The sequence below is a fragment of the Saimiri boliviensis genome, chromosome 13, assembly GCF_048565385.1.
Source record: "Saimiri boliviensis isolate mSaiBol1 chromosome 13, mSaiBol1.pri, whole genome shotgun sequence".
NCBI lineage: Eukaryota > Metazoa > Chordata > Mammalia > Primates > Cebidae > Saimiri > Saimiri boliviensis.
In genome coordinates, this window is record NC_133461.1 from 43,272,992 (window position 1) to 43,293,501 (window position 20,510).

The 20,510-nt window shown below is 39.1% G+C and overlaps 1 protein-coding gene across 34 annotated transcripts in view; it reads right to left on the reverse strand.

Moving 5' to 3' along the window:
* Nucleotides 1-861: 861 nt before the first annotated feature.
* DTNA (dystrobrevin alpha) overlaps nt 862-20,510 on the reverse strand; it is a 373,295-nt gene continuing 353,646 nt past the window's right edge. For 15 of the 34 annotated variants that reach the window (XM_074383596.1, XM_074383592.1, XM_074383597.1 and 12 more), the window contains 5 exons: nt 17,015-17,174; nt 14,549-14,638; nt 12,598-12,766; nt 9,806-9,938; nt 862-1,980 (listed from right to left, as the gene is read on the reverse strand). In XM_074383596.1, coding sequence (XP_074239697.1) covers nt 1,840-1,980; nt 9,806-9,938; nt 12,598-12,766; nt 14,549-14,638; nt 17,015-17,174 — 693 coding nt within the window. In that variant the 3' untranslated portion in view covers nt 862-1,839. Of the gene's footprint in view, nt 4,494-7,516; nt 7,566-9,805; nt 9,939-12,597; nt 12,767-14,548; nt 14,639-17,014; nt 17,175-20,510 lie in introns of all 34 variants that reach the window. The other 19 variants (XM_039463794.2, XM_074383599.1, XM_074383600.1 and 16 more) reach the window with 4 other exon arrangements.

A 20,510-nucleotide genomic window follows, 5' to 3' on the forward strand; every position in this document is an offset into this window, starting at 1 on the left:
GTGAACGGAAGGAGTGATTATCACTGTGGACTCTATTTATTCCATCTGTGCATGCAAGATTTATATCTGTGTTTGTTTTAAAGCTTTATTGAGGTATAACTGATATACAATAATCTGTACCTATTTAATACATACAATTTGATGAATTTGGACATATATAAATACCTGTAAAACCATCGCCACAATCAAGGTAATTGCCAACACCTCTAAAAGTTTCTTTGTGTCCCTTTGTGGTTTGTTTTTGTAATAAGAACACTTAACATGTGGACTCTTGACACTCTCCTTGAATCTCTTGATTTGATTGCTGTTTCTGTCACCCCATTGATCTACTAGGCCTGCTGATTCTCTTTTCTCACTAGCTCTAGTAAAAAACAAACAAAACAAAACAAAACAAAAAAAACACCACCACTAGTTCATTTATTCAGTGATTCAATAACAACAACAAAAAAAAAACCCATTGAGCACTTAATACTTGCAGAATACATGGCTAGATGCAGAAGTTTCAAATAATTAAGTGGAGTCACATAAAGTGTTAAGAATAGTGTGTGATATAGACATGAAATATGTTAGCTATTCAAATTTTAAACCCACTTCTGTATCAATTATAATAAAATATTTCCATGAACAGCAGAATAGTATGTCTATTAGATACTCACAGATGCTAATAAAACAGCAGAATGGTAAAAAACCATGTGTTCCCTAAGGCAAGAGGTGAGCTATTTTGCCTCAGTGGCTCAATATTCCATCAATGGGTCCTGCTTTACACTGGAAGTACTTACCTGCCTTTATTCCTCAAACAGACTGACTGTAGGTTGCTTTAGGAAAGATTTATTGAAACAAAGGAATAAAACATCCAAGATATAGTGTTTTTAAAAACATTTTTTAATGAAGAAATAATTCCACTCCAAAATATAGACACACAATTAAATAGTTTAATCACTTCAAAATATAACATGTTCCCAGGAGGTTCCAACGCACGCACACACACACACACACACACACACACACACACAACAATACTTAACAGCAATACAAAAATCCATACAATAGTAGGTTTTTTTTTTTTTTTTTTACAATACCAGTGAATATTGTGAAATCTTTAGTGTCTCTGAATTGGTTATTTTGAATGGTGTCAAATTGCAGTAGTCATAATTAAAAATGTCTTACAGTTAATTCGGTTCAAGATATAACACTTCTGATTTTTTTCTCTTTTTGGTTCAAAAGTAAAAATGCCCTTCTGAGGACACTGGAGTTCTTGTTTGTGACTCCTTGTGTGGAATTGAACCAACGTGAATGCAGCAACCAAAGGTTGCTGGATTTACAGGATCTATCTACAGTTAACAGCCAAGAACTAATAAGGGTGGACAAAGATGAAAAATAAAAGCAGACATTGGTGCTAAATTATGATGCAACAGTTTGGCTCATGCATATAAGAAAATACATAGTATATCACAACAAAGGCCACATACTCTTAATGCAATTCAGTTCACATTACTACTTACAAATGAACCTTCCCTGCCTTATAGTAGATCATTCGAGAACCCATTTTTCACAATCTCCAGCACAACTCCCTCTGACCAACCAAACTTACCCCGACTTCCATCCTGACCAACCACAACCGTTTCCTGAATTCCATGTAGTAGATTTCACCTTCCTCCCCTCCTCCATTAACATGGTGCTGTGGGGGAGGGTTCGCCGTGTTAGACCAGTGCTCATTAATAGGCTACCAGCTCTGATGGAGATGGATGTGCAATTCATTGTGGAACGAGAAAGAAACAACGCCCATAAGATGTAGTTGTATCGAATGGACAGGACAAGTGAAATCTGCTGGGTTTGCACTTAGAACAGGCCCCAAAAGTAAATCTGGAGAGCCAAGGAAAGAAACCCACCAAAAAACACAAAACCCCAAAATAACACACGCCATTTTGTCTCGGTTACAGGACAGGGGTGCTTGAGTCTGGTCTCAGTGATGACGTGGAGCTAAGAGAAAGAAAAGGTGGCTGGTTAGTCAGAAATTGGTCATTGGCGGCAGTTTCCAGAGTCCTTGCAATGGCTTTATATGATGGTATCGACAACCATGTGATGGTTGGCAATGAAATAGCTATGACGACGGGGAAGGTTATCAGCAGAACAGTTCAAATCTTAGACGAACATTTTGATGTAGAACAAAGAGACAACATATGTCAGCTCAGTCCAGTCAGTGGCTGAGTGCCATGTACAGGATTTAAGTTCCGAGTTCGAGAACTACCTGGCTATGATTTTGAGCTGACAGCAATACAGGTAGCTGGGATGTAGTGGTTTTCAGTACTGAGTATGAGGCACCAGTGGCCACCTGCTCCATCTAGAGAGGTATGGGTTCACAGAGGATGGGCAGTGGAAAAGAGATGAACATTAAGACACCCCAACAAAACCCACAATAAAAATCAATCTGTGCAAAGAAATCTAAGAACTGTGCAGTTGTGCCACTTTGGTGTCAGCCTGTGCTCAGGGACATTTGTCAGGCGGGTTCTCTGGAGAGATGCATGATTAAGTACGTCAAGGGATGGGATGGGCTTCTCACTAATGCCAATCGAGAACTTTATCCCCAAGGCAAGAGATTTGGATTCAAAGGGTAGCCAAGGAGATGGGTTCTGACCAAACGCAGACATGAACATCTTACAGCTGCCCTCTGCAGAGGGAGTGTGAAGATGTCAGGACTTGGCTGGGAGCCCACCAACTACGAACTTGGTGTGTGGGGTTTGGAGAAGATTTTTGCCAGTCCCAGAAGCAAAAGTGAATCACAGAACCTTTCTTCCTTATTCTGAATAAGGCCTTTTCAGAGACTTTATTATACAACTTCATTCTAAAGCAGTAGTTTTAGCGAGTATCAGAATCACATAGAGGGTTGATTAAAACAGATTTCTGGGCCCAACCCCCAGAGTTTCTGATTCAGTAGGCCTGAGGTGAGGCTTAAGAATTTATATTGCGAAGACTTTCCTAAGTGTTGCAGATGCTGCTGGTCCAGGGAACACAATTTGAGAACTTTTGTTCTAAAATGTTCTCTCCTTTCTTCTAAAGGAGAGACAGGAATTCCAGAGAAATTGCCAATTTAAGTATAATGTATTGACTATGTTGCATTTTTAAAAAAATCAAATCTTGAAGCAAGTAGATGACTTTTTCATTTTCCCCAGAATCCTGAAGGAGGTCTCTAGGTCCCTGTAAAGAGGGTCCTTAGAAAAGACTATCCGTCTTTTATCCTCTTTTCTTTGATAGCTCTTTTGCACTTCAGCTTTTCACTGAGTGCAAAATCCCAACTCAACTTAGAAGAGCCTGTCTCCTTTAACATGACCACAGAAGGCTACATGCAGAACACCAGGTGGCCAGCTAAGGCAATAAACATTCAGAAATAAAAGGAGAGCGAATGTTTGCAAGCGCACTTTAAGCCTGTACATTTAAAGCTGAAGGCCTCCAAACAACCTGATGGGGGAACTTGTGAACAAGCGGTGCTGTTAAAGACATGCTTCCTAAAGCCAGAACGAGAGGAACAAGATCATGGAAGAGCATAGATAACTTTAGTCCATTTGGGGATCTTATGGCACCTGTGGTTTATAAACAGCGTTAGTAACGAGTATTTCAAAACATAGTTCACAGTTTTTAAGAAGATCTGTGCTGATTTTAAAAACTAGATTCTATATAATTTGAATGTTGCCTTTTTTGAATATGATATCTATTTGGAAAAAAATATTTACACTAAATTCTATGGCTGATTTGTTAGAGTATCTTGAAAGAAAACAACCCCAAGTTGGAAAGAGACCCCAAAGAATGGATGATTCCTGGTCTGTTTGGTTCAAGTCACTGCTCACAGAGACGTGGAGTCAACTACAGACCGTGCAGGCCAAGGACCCTTCTTGGCTTCTCGAATCTGAGTTTGTACACTCAGGAACCAGATTCTTCAGGGTTAGTGAATGATTGCAAGTGGTTGTTTTTTTCCAATTGCTGTGGAAAAAAATGTACAGTGTATAATAAACTGTTTTGCTAAAATCTCAAATAATTCAGAAATCAAACTCCTAGCTATAAACAGTATTAATATTGTCATTGTAAACTGAACAGGTTCAATATCATGTGCAAAGGTTTAAAATGCTTGTTAATATTGCCACTGTGTATAACAGCAGCATGGGTTTTCAGCTTGTATTTTTACTTTTTAACCAGGGATGAACCATGTTACAGAGGATGTAGTTGATAAGTTAACTTTGAACAGAAGTCTTTTTTTTCTTTTTTCCATCTCTAAATACACACCTACGCACTACAAATCTTAGAACAAAAAGTTATCTGCACTATAGTCATCAGAACACATCTTTAGGGGTGGGGGTTTGTCAGGAGCTGCTGGGTGTGGTGGCTCCTCTCTTCGGTGAGACTGCTGCCAGGCTGCTGTCTTCCTCCTCTGTGTGGCCACAGGGCTCTCCATCATCACCAGTTTTCATGTTACTTTCATCATCTGTCTGACTATAGCTTGCCTGGGAATAAGGAATGTGTAATTTTTTTAAAAGATGCAAATTGTTTCTAAATTAGGGTTATGAAGCTTAGGATCCCCCCTTTCCCCAATACACAAGACAATACATGCACCCACACACTGACACCCACACCCACACACAGACACAGACACACACACACACACACACACACACACACACACACACACACACACATCCCTTCCTATGACAATCCCTTCCTATGTCATCCCTTCCTATGACAATCAGGAATGAATGTCCTGGAACACTGTGCTATTGCACCTTCTGGAAGAGAGGACAGGAAGTCCTCCATGTGGATCTCTTTCTTAATGGATACCTGAGGCATCTGGAAGGGAAAAGCAACACAAACAGAAATATTTGTGTTGTCTTTTGGAGAAGGAGATAAAACCAGTGACCCATCGTTAGGATGCCATGTTGACTGTTTAAGAATCTACTTTCAACGATCCAATCCTCTAATTTCCATTAGGATATAAGTGGCCAAGGAGGACTGTGTACCATGTGGCCAGAGGATATAACATGGACAAATGCAGTATCTAAGTGGGCCAAAATTGAGTCTTGGTGGACCCTAAGCTGAATGCTGTTATGTATACTGTTTCTTCAAAAGTGGCTAGTTGAAAACCAATAAACCAGGTTTCACACTATTCACTCTTTTTTAGTACTGTATGTTGGTAAGTGTGTATTTATTTTCAAATAGGCCTAAAGCTCTTTTTGAGTAGAGGTTGCATGTTCTATGATTCTGGCATCCACTTTCTGCCTCTTCCCCATGCAAGGCTCTGCCTTGACAGATGGCTAACTCATGTCAAGCTGATGAATCTGGCTTCAGGACCTTTGGATAAGAGATGCATATACTTTGGGATAATTTCTGGTATTGCAGTACCATCAGAAGTCAAAATAAAAATATTTTAGTAAAATAAACTGGCCTAAATTGTACATATATTTCTTGGCTACATTAAGAAAAAGTATAATCGGATAGAATCAGCTGCAAAAATGAAAAGCCACTAGTTTTTACAATATTCTATCAGGTTTTAAATGAATTTGCCTAAGTGGCTGACTGAATGACAGGATGGTTCTTGTTCAGAGTTCTGTGGAATTTCAGCTAGGTAGGCTACAGAATGCAGTAAATGGCAAAGACTACAACTGTCTAATTTTTCACCGCCAAATTTGCAATAAAAGATTTAACAAATGGTACTAAAATTTTTGGCTTTTAGATATAAGAACCAAATGCCACTTTTTATCTGGGTTGAAGGCAAGCACATTTTATTAGACTTTCAAAAATATTTTTCTAAGAACTAGCTACTGATGTTTAAATAATGTGCAGAACAAAAATGATCAAATTGCTGAAGCTAAGAGAAAGAAAATGCTATTAAAGGAAAAGGCCTGCCCCATTGGGACTAAGTTTGTTATAACTGGAGTGAATATTTTTAGAGAAAGCTCCTGGGAATTTTTTCACTCTGGTTGTAATGAGTCAGGATAGCATGTGGTGTGGCACTCTCAAATCCAAGAGGCAGAATAGAGAGTGGTCAATAAGCTTCTTCCTCACTGCTCATAAAGTATATATTATCACAGCAATTATGCCATGATTTTCACTTGCTTAATTTTAACCCGAGGACTGACACAGGATGTCAGTAGCATTTGCACTAGCATGTATTCTTTACTAATATGACATTTAACAGCTATATATTCCTTTTTCAAATTATTAATAGCAACCAGCATTGATAGTATTTACTGTCCACTGCACTATAGACATATGGGATTCCATGGTTGAAAAAGCTCCTATAACTCAAATGTTCGGGCTAGTGCAGCCAGAATCCTTTGAGAGATATATTAGCTTTGAACTATCATGGGGGCATCTAAATAGCTATTAGCTGGAGACAGAGAAAAAATCTAGACTTATGGAACAGTGCAGCCTGCAGTGTGCCAAGTCATCGCATGTAGCTTCATCCTTGCCTTGTTTATAAAAGTAGAGACAGCAAGTTAGTTTTGAGTCCCAGTGGTTCCCATACACTTACGTAAACACTATGGCAGCTCCCAGATGTTGAAGTGCTATGAAGCACTGAGCATAGGGGCAGGCATATATGTGAATGTTCATAATAAATGACAGTGTGCCTGCCACTATGCAAAACTCTTTAGAAACCATATCCCAGTAAGTACAACTCTTCTGTAAAGCTGATATTATACAATATGTTATGTAGATGAAACTGAGGCTAATACAGGTTTAATAATTTGCTCAAAGTTCTGCTGCTAGTATTTGGTTGAAATGCATATTCGAAATGGGTCTATTAGAGTCCAGCACCTAAGCTTCAGACCACTACAGTCAAGTGATTCTGCCAGTCCAGTGCTAATCTCTCTGCATTAAAAAATTACTGAGGATCTTCCATGTATTTAGGTAGAGTTTTGGAGTGGTTTCACATGCCATGCAATTCATATTTTAAATTAATTTATGTACTGCTGAATTCCACAATGGATTTGAATCAGGTATTTCAAAAACATAAGGCTGCAGAATTTTTCCTCTGTTTGGGTTCTTTTATTCTCTTTAATAATGCATGATTTTGCTTTCACTTGTTAAGGTACACACATTTGATCTCTTGAGACCTAGATATAGTATGGCTAACAAGCTGACCCATCTCTAGAGGTACTGACTTTTCCTTTTCAAGTGCTAGAGCTGCTGCAAACTCCAATATCATAATGGATTGGTGATGTGACAAACTTATTGGTAAGTTTCATAGCCACAGAGGATTTCTGGAACATCTCTAGGTTTAGAAATTTTGTGCCAATTTTCCTAACTAATAGAGTAAGAAGTCAACTCCCAAGGATGTCTGGCAAATCTCCACTGGTTTTATAATGAAACACTCCATAGACTGAGATGATTCTTCCATATCAGCAAGGGAGAAGATATTTTACCACATAGAAAGGAACGACTAAGTGAAAGTGATTGTGAATTTATGTTGCAAGTTATCAGAATTCAGTGTTCAGTGGCCATGTTTCCTCCTAAATAAGATGGTACTTACTTGAGAGGAGTGTGATAAAAGGATATTGCATTCAACCTTGCAAGCTGACCTGTGGGTGACAAAGGACACAAACAAGAAAGGTGACATGTCAAGTCTGTGATGCAGTCAAGCTGGTGAATTATTTGGCAGGAAGCCATGCACAAAGACAGAGAGAAAGAGAGAGAGAGAGTCTATTGAATGAGAGTAGCATTCCAATCCATCCAACAACCATATGCTCACAGAGCGTTCAAGAAAAAACACTGACATCGTCCAGGGCATATGTTTTGAGTGGAGATACACAGGCCTGTTATATTCTCCCAGCCTCTTCCCTGCCCTTTTCTTGGAAGTCATGAGGAATGGAAAAGAAAGGAGAGGGAGAGGGAGCTTAAGATTTACCAGCGATGGTAAAAACTCAGTTGAATCTTAAGTCATTAGTAGAAATTCCCTTCATTTTACTTATAAAAGGTTACATTTCTAATTCATTAAAATAAATAAAAATCTAATATTTTATATGGAATGGGGTAAGGCTGCCTTCCTTAAGGAAAAAAAAAAAGAACCCCTAGAATTTCAGTTACTGCAGCTACCAAAATACAGAAAGTGACATGAGCTCAAAGAGGGAGACCTAATAGATGCTTCTAATAGCATGAACCAGAACATTGATTATTTAGCCACATTTTTCTTTCACTCTACACAGCAGAGCCTAATGAGGTGCGTATAGGAATGCCATCCCTCAGAGTTCCCAGAGATGCCCTGGCAGTGTCGTTCCAGGCTAACTTTCTTCTATGGAGGAGCCATAGAAGGTGCAAGGAAAACTGCACTCTCCATGGGTTTGCAATCAGGCAACTTTTTTTTCTGAAGCGTGGGAGCACGGCTGTACATATATAGTCACATATTTTTTTCTTTTTCCCTTTTTCTTTATCATGGGTAGACCAACATTTTAGTTGCTTCTGAAATGTGGCTGTTAAAGTGAAAATGCTAATGGAACATTCCAAAGAAGCAAAACTTTGTTTTTATATTGCTGGGATGGAATTGGTGAGCTTATTTCCCTCCTGCTACAGTTTTCTTAGAAAAATATTTCAAGGCTTTATCTATAGACATATAAGAAATAGGAGATAATTTATTCTCTCTGCTTCTTTTTTTTCTTTCTATCAAAGCAAGATAGGGCACTGCTGCCCTAATAATATGCAGAAAGGCTGGGTACAGTGGGTCATGTCAGTAATTCCAATACTTTGGGAGGCTGGGGTGGGAGGATTGCTTGAGACCAGGAGTTCAAGACCAGCTTGGACAACATAGTGAGACCCTGTCTCCACAAAAAATAAAAACATTAGCCAGGCATGGTAGTGTGCACCTGTAGTCCCAGATATAGGAGGCTGAGGTGGGAGGATCGCTTGTACCCTGGAGTTAGAGCTGCAGTGGGCTATGATCGTGTGACTGTACTCCAGCCTGGGCAACAGAACAAGACCCTGTCTCAAAAAACAAAACAAAACAAAACAATGTGAGGAAACTTGTCTGATCATTGGACAGAAAGTCTGACAGGATAAAATAGCCCACTGAGGCCCAGGGAAAAGCTGGTCTCAACCAGGTAAACATCCCTGAATACCAGAACCCGAAGCAAACACCTGCAAATTAAAGGGAAAAGAAACAAACCAGGAAGACAAACAAGGCAGTAGAACAATCTCCATAGGGAAATTCATGGCCTTTAGGATGAGTCGCTGGTTACATTTATTCCCAATTGCATGTGTTACAGTCAGTGAATTTTCAGATGGCTAACATACTCCAGTACATCTGAAAATCTGTCCGTCCACACCTTGCTGAACGCAGTCCTGCAGTTCCCCCAACATTTCTCCATGAGGTTTGCCATTCTCCTACTTACACTTGGCATGAGGTGGGCAATGAGGAAGGCTGAGGGCAAACCATTCAAGGGAGGTGGTGCATTTATGCTTATTCAATTTCCTCATGCCCTGTTCTTTGTATCCATTTAAAAATAATTATGAGAGAAAGGCCCATCTTTCTTAATGGGCCTGAAGGAGTTTGGACTTTTAGTTACCATGTTTTTTTTTTCCAATATAAGAAGGCTGCTTATTTTTTAGGGTAGAATTTAAAAGAATATATGATGAGTGACAGCTATACAAAGTATTTAACGTTTTTACTGTCTAGAAAACATGGATTAAGGAGTGAAATCAGTATATTGTGGAAAGGTTGGGGGTGGAAGGAAGGAGAAGGGACCGATTCTGCAAGTCATGTCAAAGACTCAGTTACCAAGGGGTTGAGGTAGAAGAGGTAGGGTGGGTGGGGCCTGGATCCCTGTACCTGATACGCTTCATCCTGCAGCTTCTGTTTCAGGTATTCTTCCATCTTGAGCTCATTCTCCAGCTGCCGGACAGAATCATTTTCATAGTTTTCATCCTCAGGCTGCACGTAGGGATCCCCATCCTCTGTGACCCTGAATAAACCACAGATGGCATTTTAGAGCGAATCTTAAAAGACAGTTACAAGCAGAATTTGTGTGTGAGCTGTAATTTTATTGGCACATTTATTTCTCCTAAATTCTCCAAGTCACTTTCATGTCTTCTTCAGTAAAACCTACAGAAAAACTTGGAAACATTTTGGGGGTTTGAAGCAATATATGATCAAGGTATTTTCATACACATTTTTTTTATGGTTGTGATCATTGGTCATCTATCTTTTTCTAGGGTTTGCTGGAGTGGGTTGGCCCTTTAAATATTCTATAATTTTTAAAAGGGCAAACATCTTTGGATATAAAGTTTTCCCAATCTGAGGGCTCTTTTTATTCTTTTTTAAAATAGAACCCAAGGATACTTTTTGTAAGCAGAGTGAGCCCTCTAGTGAAATAATGCTTAAGGACATTTGGTTATCATTTAACCTCTTTTGTGTTACAGACACACAACACACACACACACACACACACACACACACACACCCCACACACACACACAACACACACACAAAATTGATACTTTATTTTTATAGGATTAAGTCTTAGAATATCAGCTAGTCGATGCCAGGAGGGTTACTATTCTAATTCATAACTCTTGACCTTAGCTCCAAATCTGAAAAAAAATAGTATTTAAATTACCCAATTCCACTATCAAATAAATAGATAAAAATGACTTTATTTCCTAATGTGGGGCTTTATCTCCTTCCATTCATCATAGACTGTGCAAAGCTCTTCATGGGTCTGGACCTAAGCTCACTACCTAAGTCACAGGACTAAAAGATTCTCAGGGTAAAACACAAGTACATGTTTAGACGACAGAGATATTAAATTATTCCCTAAAACGAAATAAGTGAAGTTTCTAGGCTGGAACTTAAATGCCATTGTTCATGTTTATTTATAGCTGTACAACATGTTCTGGTTATTTTTGGAGGTTTGGGGCCAGTCTAAATGGGTCTGCCTAGGCCTCTGTGAACCTTCCTTCCCTAACTCCTGAGTCACATGTTGGTAGCTGGTGCTGCTACTCAGCATACCATGGGTAGCAGATTGGGGTGGCCTCAATAGTCTTGGATTTTAGAACTGGGACAGGGAAATTCTAGCTAACTGCCATATAAATGCTTAATAATAAAAATCAAATAGATATGCATTCCCCAGACAAAACAGATGACAGTTCACCCTTTTGAATAACAAATCCAACAATTCAAGAATACAGAAGAAAGGACAAGAAAGCAAACTATAAAAAGAAGCAGCAGCGTACTGCCATGTTAAGCCCTATTCTATTGGTTTTGTTTTGATCGTACTCTCTGCTGCTTCACAGCTGACTCTCAGACCATACCTCTTGATAATTCTCTATGATTACTGATCATTTATTCACTGCTTGGATTGAGAGCCAAACACGAGAAAGGCCTCTGGTTAGTTTCTTCTCTGAGTCTTTCAAATAGCCAGTTTATTTTTATAGGCTAGTCTGAAGTACTTTTCATATTGAGCAACATCACCCATCACCCCTCTGTAGTATTTTTAGCATTCAGCAACTCCCTCCCGCAGCCTTTGGGTCAGCCTTTCTCCATGTTTTCTGTAACTCCATGAACGATGATCTCCTAATGGGGCACGTTCTTCACTTCTTTTGTTTTCCCCCTTTCCCTCCCAAGTTGGGCTCTGCAGCTCTGTCTCAGCTTTGCCTTTGTTTCTCAGCTTTGGTTGTCTCTGCTGACTACTCTGAGCTGATCCAGGGTCACAGAAAGTCTAGTGGGGATGTCATTGATTCTGCTGGTTTCTAACAAGCTCCAGCACTGAGTGAAAATTTTGCAAGTAAGTATTTGGAAGATCAGATTTATACATATTCAACAAGTTAACCAAACTGGATTTCTTTATAATGAGATTTTATACATGTACTTATTTCAATTCCAAATATTTATATGATGTTGTTTACACCAATTCTGCGCAGAGCCCTCTCTAGTGTCATGGTATCCTTTAGGTGCAAATACAATAAGTTCAAAAGATAGGATGATTTATCTCCTGAACTAGTCTGTGAGTCCTAAAAGGGTGGTGCAGTTTTTTAATACTTCTGGTTTTCTTTTGAGATGGGTCTCGCTATCACCCAAGGCTGGAGTGCAGTGGCGCCATTGTGGCTCACTGCAACCTTTGCCTCTTGGGTTCAAGCGATTCTCCTGCCTCAGCCTCTTCCCCTGTAGCCGGGACTACAGGTGTGTGCCACCATGCCTGGCTTTTTTTTGTGTTTTTAGTAGAGATGGGGTTTCAGTGTGTTAGCCAGGATGGTCTTGATCTCCTGACCTCGTGATCTGCCCACCTTGGCCTCCCAAAGTACTGGGATTACAGATGTGAGCCACTGTGTCCAGCCTTTTAATACTATTTTGTATAGAGCTAGCACTGTGCCTTAGGCAAGGCAGGCTCCTGATAAGCACTGGTTGGTTTAGGTTATTGATAACTCTCTAAAAATCATAAGGGGGGAAATACCACAATGCCGAATATAAATGTAGCACCCTTCTATATCTCTGGCAGAAAAGAAAACTATGTCACCCCTTTTGAAGGTTAAAAAAAAACCTAAACAATTATTCTTTTACTTTCATATTGCCTCCTACAGATTGTTTTGTTACTGAGAAAACGTCTCCAAGCTGAAGATACTCACATGTCGCCACGCATGGTACTTGTGGTAGCTCCACTGTGAATGTACCCAGGTTTTCGGGCATGGATTTGCGCTAGAAAAGCCTTTTCAGAGGTTGGTGAGGGAACAAGATCCTCAAACTGAGTCCGTGCAAATTCAGAATCCACATTACTCTCTGTTTCACTCCCCACCTCTATCAGATACAATTGAAGATACATAAAAAAATTGTTAGATTTTTTTATGACCTGGAAATAAAGGAGGAGGCTTAACAAATCAACCAGTGCTGTGTAAAACTTTGACCAGTTATCATATATTAATCAAATACATTTTTATTTTTTCAACATTAAGAATTGATATTGACATGAATTACTATAAAATCATTTGGTAAAATGATTTTATTATAAAAGCATTTTTAAAATCTGAGAAATGTTACGAGAAATTTTTGCTGTCTTGGCAAATGACTTAACTCCTTAAAACTTCTACTTTTCCCTTCTGTAAGAATCTTAACTGAAATTGTTACTTTTGCTTAGTATTACACTAATTTAAGAAACACGAGTTAAAACGTAACCCTAACCTTAAAATATTCACCTAAAATGCCTAAAATATGATCTTAAAATGTTAAATGAACCCTATCACTTAATACTTTAAAGAATGATGAGTATAAATTAACAGTACTTAAGACTTCCACAACAAGAATAACTTTTACTCATCATTTGCTAGGGCAGTGGGTACCTGCCATTAATCATGATGTATTAACTACTATCATTTTACACTGTTCGGTAATCTTAATCTAAATTAGCAGCAACAATTTTCAATTGAGAGGCTTTAAGAAAGTTAAGTCCAGGATTTTTTTAATACTGACATTTTATTTCTTATAGTTGTAATCTCAGCAATAAGATCCCAGTCTAGCCAGACAAATCTCTTGCTAGATTGGCCTTAAGGAATAGATGGAGATGTATTAGTAACTGGTAACATATTTATTTTTATATTCATACTGCTGAAGTTTTTAACATTCTTTGCAGTATTAGGAGGATAAAAAGTCTCTTTAAATTTTATGCTATTTATTTCCGGACAGATCTATCTTCAGAGATATTGCAAAGGTAAATTTCAGTTTGAAATTCAAATTCAAATGATTGAAATTCAATTTTGATATTCAAATTCAAATGATCAGGCATTCCAAATTGATGAAATCTAAATAGATAAGGGCTGGTAATCCCAATACTTTGGGAGGCTGAAGTAGGAGGATTGATTGACCCCAGGAGTTCAAGCCAGCCTGGGCAAAATAGCAACACCCCATCTTCAAAAAAGAAAAAAAGTAAATAAAACATTTGACCCTATAAAATAACTTCAGCATCATCTTGTTTTAGATCGCCATAGATGTTAACAGTGGCTGTCACTGGATTCTAGAATTATAGATAAATTTGAATATTTTTGGTTGCTCTTTTCTGCCTTTTTCAAACTTTCTACATTGAGTATGCACTAATAATATTCGGATAAGTAAAATATAAACATTACTTTAAAAAATCTGAATAGGCCAGACATAGTGTCTCATGCACTTTGGGAGGCTAAGGCAGGAGGGTCACTTGAGGCCAGGAGTTTGAGACTAGCCTGGGCAACATAGCAAAGACTCTGTCTCTATGAAAACAAAAACAATTAGCCAGGCGTGCTGGCATGTGCCTGTAGTCCTAGCTACTAGGGAGGCTGATCCAGAAGGATTGCTTGATCCCAGGCATTTGACACTCCAGGGAGCTATGATGGTGCCATTGTACTTCAGCCTGGCAACACAAAGAGACCCTGTCTCAAAAAACAAAACAAAAATTTAAAAAACCCTCACATCTGAATAGACCAACAAAATATCACATTGAACTTTAAACAATGTTTTGGTATTAGACAATGAGCAGATCTCTAAGAGAGGCCTCTAGCACTTATAGGCCCCGCTAATGAGCAGACAAATGAGAGGAAATTGGGAACTCACCAGAATTCAGCTCTTTCACAAGAGAGGACATAGTGTTAGTGATGGAATCCGCAGCCACTAGCAAATCATTCCTTAAATTTCTTCTTGAACCTTCAGGAAAGAAGAAATAATAATAATAAAAAAAAAAAACCAAAGCCTTCCCTTTATCCTAAATTTTTATGTTGTTGGTTTATCCTTCCCATTAATAACCTAAAGCAATAAAACTTCTAAGACTTCTCCTTTTCAGAAGTACTTTGGTTCATTTCGTGAAACAACAACAACAAGAACAACAACAACAAAACACTGCTCAGGGCAGTGGGTCCTGCAGTAAGAAGACGTGGCTAATGATGGAGTCTCATATAATTGTTTGGTCCAAATGGGGGCAATTTTGAAAGTGAAAGAGAGCAGTATGAAGGAAACTGGCTGACCTGGTAAAACTGGGATGGTCCCAGGTAAACCAGTGTGTGGTCACCTTCTTAAGAATAATCCACACAGAGGAAAAGTTGAGTTTTGCCAAGAGAGCTGCGCCTTCCTAGCTGCTATTATTATTCTTGCCCTTACCTGGTGGCCGAGCCCTTTAGATTCTGGTCTTCAGTGGGACATGTGCTGTCTCCTATCAGGGTTCCTGGAGCTCTTCCTGCCAGTATAAGTACCACTTGGGAATGGGGAACACCTGCACTGAATGCCCTCAGAGTGTGAGAAAGGGGTGAGGATTCTTGTCTCTTCTGCCAAGACATGGGCAGATGCATGTCTGGTACTACGAATTGGAATTTAGACAATGTTTCTTCATGGCAAAGAAAGATTATTATTTTGTTTCAGGTACACTAAGGGTTAAATGGATGCTTATGAGCCAGCCTGGGAGTAGGGAGAGTAAAGAGAGATATTTGCCATAACATCTCTGAGAAAAAAATGGTTCAAGATTCCAAATACCTAACTTACAAATGAACTTAGGTAGCCTGAGCTCTTTATAAGTTAAAGGATACCTATAGGCCACACTTCATTCCGTCATTTTTCAGAAAGTAGCACTAACTAAAATAAAAAACATGTTGAAATTTTAAAAATCAGAGTAGTTAAGTAAAAACATTAATTATAATAGAAATCACAAATTGATTTTAAATATAGTAAATTTCTTTAAGATATGATTTAGAGAAAGGATATTTTTATTTCTCAAAATTAAAATAAGTTATTTTGTGAATTACATTTTTTAAAACTCTTGAGTTATATTCAGTACTTAGAAGAAAAAGTCCTAATATGGATCCTTCCTTTCCCTCATAAGAGAGTAGAGAATCCATCATTCTTTCTCATTAAAGTGTGTTAAGATTTTATCACTCCTCCACATGGATGAGAGTACCTGTTTCCTCACACTCTTGCTATCCCTCGATATTACGATGTTTCAAAATATTTTTTTAACCTTCTAGGCAAAAAGTGATACTTATTAAAATTTTTATTTCTGCTATTATATCAGAGGTTGAACATCTTTTATATATTTATTGGCAATTTCTTTTTGTTCTTCTGTCCATGTCCTTCGCTTGTTTTTGTTTTGGTGGTGTCTTTTTTTTTTCTGATCTCTACATGCTTTTTGTATGACTGAAATTATAAAACTTGATTGACGTAGATGCTAGAAATGGTTTCAAGACCGTTTTTTGTCTTTTGACTTTATGATTTTCTTTGCCTTAAAACCAGTAGTCAAACAAGTCTCTCTTTTCCTTAGATCTCTATGTGAAGACTTTGAAGGATATTCATGGTATATTGCCAATTTAAAGAAAATGCAAATTGTAGACTCTAAAATGCAATGTGTGATATAGTGGTTACTTCTGGGAATGAGAGTTGCTGGGTGAAGGTCTACAGAGTGATTTTTTTTTCTTATTCTCTATAAATGTAAAAAGCGATAGTAAGAAAAGGTTGTAAAAAGTGTTAAAAATATTTCTAAATTAATAAAGTTACTCTCCCCATCATGGGAGAGTGCTGGCTGGCATACCCACCCTTCTTTGGACTCCTCTAACAGAAGAGGCCTAACTCTGCAGCCCCACCTTACAGAGGCAATGATTTAACTCTTTTGGGCATCTGAACAGGGAATCTTAAATGTTCTTCTTGGTTACCTTATTGCTAAAGAGCTGTAATTATCTATCTCAGTCTTGACTTTAAAGAAAAGATTATAAGATAATAAAATCTCTAAGATTAAAAAAAAAATGGATTACATTTATGAAGTTTTCTGGGGGTATTGGTAAACAGATCTGTGGTCTTTTGATGAACAAGACTTACTGAAAAATAAAACAGGGGAACAAAAGCCAAAGGAAGGTAACATGGTGAAGTGAGAACAAATCAGTGCAGGGAGTTCCCCAAATGGCTGGCAGGCCAGGCTCTGACACCAGCCATGACAGGCCCTATAATAATCACATGTAGCTGATGACTCTTGACCACTCAGCAGACCTTGATGACCTATTTGCCACATAAAAGCAGACTACAACAAGAAATAAAGCCACTTACTTTGTGCAAATGCTTCTTGTACATCTCCCCCGACCCCTGTGAGGGAGTCCTGCGGCGTGTGCATCGGGGTGGAGCAGGTTGATACTGACCGGATGGGCATGGGAATTGGCCTGCTGATGGTGTGGCTGGGGGAGGAGCGGGGAGAGCCTGCCCCCTGAGTCTGGAGAGACAATGCAAGTCATTAATTTGCTTTCCCAAGAAAATGCCACATGTCATCCCCAAATGCCTCAGTCTAATGTTAAAAACAGTGACAATGAAATTTCAAAGCAGGAGGAAATCCTAGGTAATTGAGTTCGTAATCCTAAACCTAATTTGCAGGTGTAGATAATTTAGGACCTTACTGTATATAATCTGAAGTTTGGGTTAAATATTGAAAGCTAAAAATATTAGTACAGCATTGCTCTACAGTATATGAGATCTGTGCCCATAAAATGAAGGCATTGTTAAATGCAAATAATTACAAGGTGTGGATACTTTCTCCTTGAAGGAAGGTCTCCGAGGAATAAGAAGACATTAAGGAGAAAGTTTAAAATACAAACTGGAAAACTATTTGCAATGGATGCTTTCTAAATTTTCAAACTGTCTGTACTAGCATTATCTTTAGAGGGTAAGAATTTAAATCATGTCATGCAATATTGTGCATATTAAGTCTCAAATTAAGAATCAAATGAAATGTAAATTGTTTTGTCTCCATTTTACAGTAAAATCTGATTGTGTCAAATTACGCAGTGACTCAGGAATTCCAACGGGGAAGAAGAAAAAGAAATCTTGTTTTTTTGGTATTATTTCCTGCAGGAAATGTTCTTCTTTTTTCCTGTGAAAAAGCAGTATTCCAGCAGGACCGTAAGAATAGCAGGATTTAAAGACAAGTAAAGAAAAAAGTAGAAAACAACTAAAAGCACTACAGTTTTTGGCATGAGACCATTCTGAGACTGTCACATCTTGAATCTTAAGGATTTGTCTCTAAATAAGGTGCCCTGGAAACATTCTCCCTGATTTAATAATTAGTTGACAAAAGAAGTCAGTCACATGCATAAGAAAATGCAAGGAGACCCTTGAGTGCATACATAACAGATTAGGTGTTCACATCAATTCCATCCCAGTCTGTTTGCTTTGGTTGCTAGAGTGAGAATTCTTCTCCAGCAAGGCCCAGAGAGTCATCATTAACCTATTCAAATTCCTAGATGTGTGCCACCAGAGCAATGCTCTGGAATATCCCATTTAGATCTTTCCTTGGGTTTCAGTGGCTTGTGGTTAAAATACACCACATCAATCCTGAAAAATGCCATGCTGTTAGCTCTCCAGGGCTCAGCATCACACATAATTGTTAAAGCCATAAACTGAAAAAAACAGAATTGAAAATAAAGCAAAACAGAACAGAACACAGAAAATAACTCACGGGGTGCCCAATGGGCTGAGGATCCCATTCTTTCACTCTCAACAGTACCTTGTAATGGTCTGTCCAGGCCCAAGGAAGATAACTTTGCCTGGTTGCGATGTTTTTGCAGCCTGCTCCCCTCAAGGCCTGCTCAGGGAGGGGTCTAGTTTTCCCCAGCAAACTCTGGAAGCTCGGCCCCATTACCTTGAAACCTTCTGCTTCTGAGCTACCACTGCTTCCTGGACCTTCCCATGCCAATCAATAATAAATAATTTCACATTTGCATTGAGCTTTATGATGTTCAAAGGGTTTTCACTCTCACCGATTTCTCTCCATGGCCCTGGAAGTATGCATTCGTACTCTAAATGTGAAGTTCTGGAGCCCAGTGCTCAGAGAGGTGAAAATAATTGCTTATCAGGAGATGGAGCCAGAGCAGTAGGGCTGGGGCTGACCCCAGGTGCTCTGAGTGCCCTCGGCTGTGGTAACCTTGATGGCCATGGCTGACAATAAGTCCCTCAATGGAGACAGATGCTGGTCAGCTGTCTGGAGCTCTTCCTACCCTGGCAATTCTTCTTGTAAATCCTTTTCAAGGCAGAGCCCTTAGCAAGTCTCCTGAGCCTTTTGTCTCTGTCCTTTTTATGAAGGGACCAATCAGAGCTGGGAGTGGAGACTAGAGAAGGGAAGTTGGACAGAATGGTTATTAGGAAGTAGGATTCTCTTGGCTACCAGTGTGGGTTACCTTCTCATCCCTGGGAACCCAGATTACCTTCCATGGTAGAAAGTTCACAATGATAATACAACCCCACTTTTGTATGTAATTCAGTGTAAAAGCACTTTTATATACATCGCTTTGTTTCATTTTCCTAGTACAGTGGTACAACTGGTAATATCTTATATTTGAACAGCAATTTGTAGTCCATAAAGCACTTTAAACCCTAATACTTCATGCAATCCTCCTAACAACCATATGAGGTATCATTATTCCCATTTCATATGTTAGCAAACTGAGGCTCAGAGGAGATAACTGGATTATCCAAGGTTCCTGAACAAGAGAATGGGAGAGAAAATAGACCCCCAGTCTTTAGACTCCATGCCCAAGGCTTTGCCATGCCCATTCTAAGGACTGTGGGCACTGTGACCAGTCATCATATGCTTCCGTCTAGGCTTCACTAGTATAGAAAGGTTCAAGCAGCCTGAAGAGGGAAAAGGCGTGGGGCACAGACTCACTACGACTACCCTGTGGTGCTGGGGCAGAGTCCTAGGGCTTCCTCCTCCTGGGTCAGGCAACACCTTTTAGTTGCTGGATTACGGAAAATGTGTGTGGGTGCTCAGGGTGGTGGGAGGGTCTTTGGACTGTTTATCAATTGGTACAGAAGTACAGGCCTGCAATCTCTTATCTGCAATTTTGAAAGCCAAAAAAGCTCTGACAAACGCTGGTCATTCCATAATGAATTTGGTCTTAATGGATATGAGGAAACTGATATGACATATGCATCATACTGCTTTTCAAAAACAGAAACATTCTAAATTCTAGAATATATCTGGATCCAGGGATTTGAGATATGGGGCTATGGACCGTATTTCATTACTTTAATGGCTGTTGTGGGGCTGTACACCAGCCCTGCTTCTACCTCTTGTATTAGGTTCTCCAGGGTGCTGGGGGCTCTTCCCTCTAAGCAGCATTTGTAAGAAGACTCATATGTCTGGCCCTTCTGCCTTCTTTTCTGTGAGCCTCTCCCCATCTCCTAGTGCACTGGGTTATTCTGCTAACTCCTGTGGGTCTGAGGCATGCCCCACCCTACCTCTCACTGCTCAGTGCCTGATCTCAAAGGCAACTTTTGCTACTCCTTTCTGAAGGCTTTTTCAAAACTCCTATTAATGGTTCTGCATTAAGGAGAAAATAATTGACTCTAGTTGTGTGTTAAGGGAAAAACAGCTGACTGAATGTAAATTACACCAGCGTGTGAATGCTGAATAGCAATCTCCCAAAGGAATCTCTAAATGGTGCAATTTCATGCAGTTTGATTATGTGAAGAATTTAGGTGGAAGATCCTGTGTTGAAGAGTAGAATCAGCTGCATCTTTCCCACAACTGGCAACTCCCAAGTCACATCCAGCC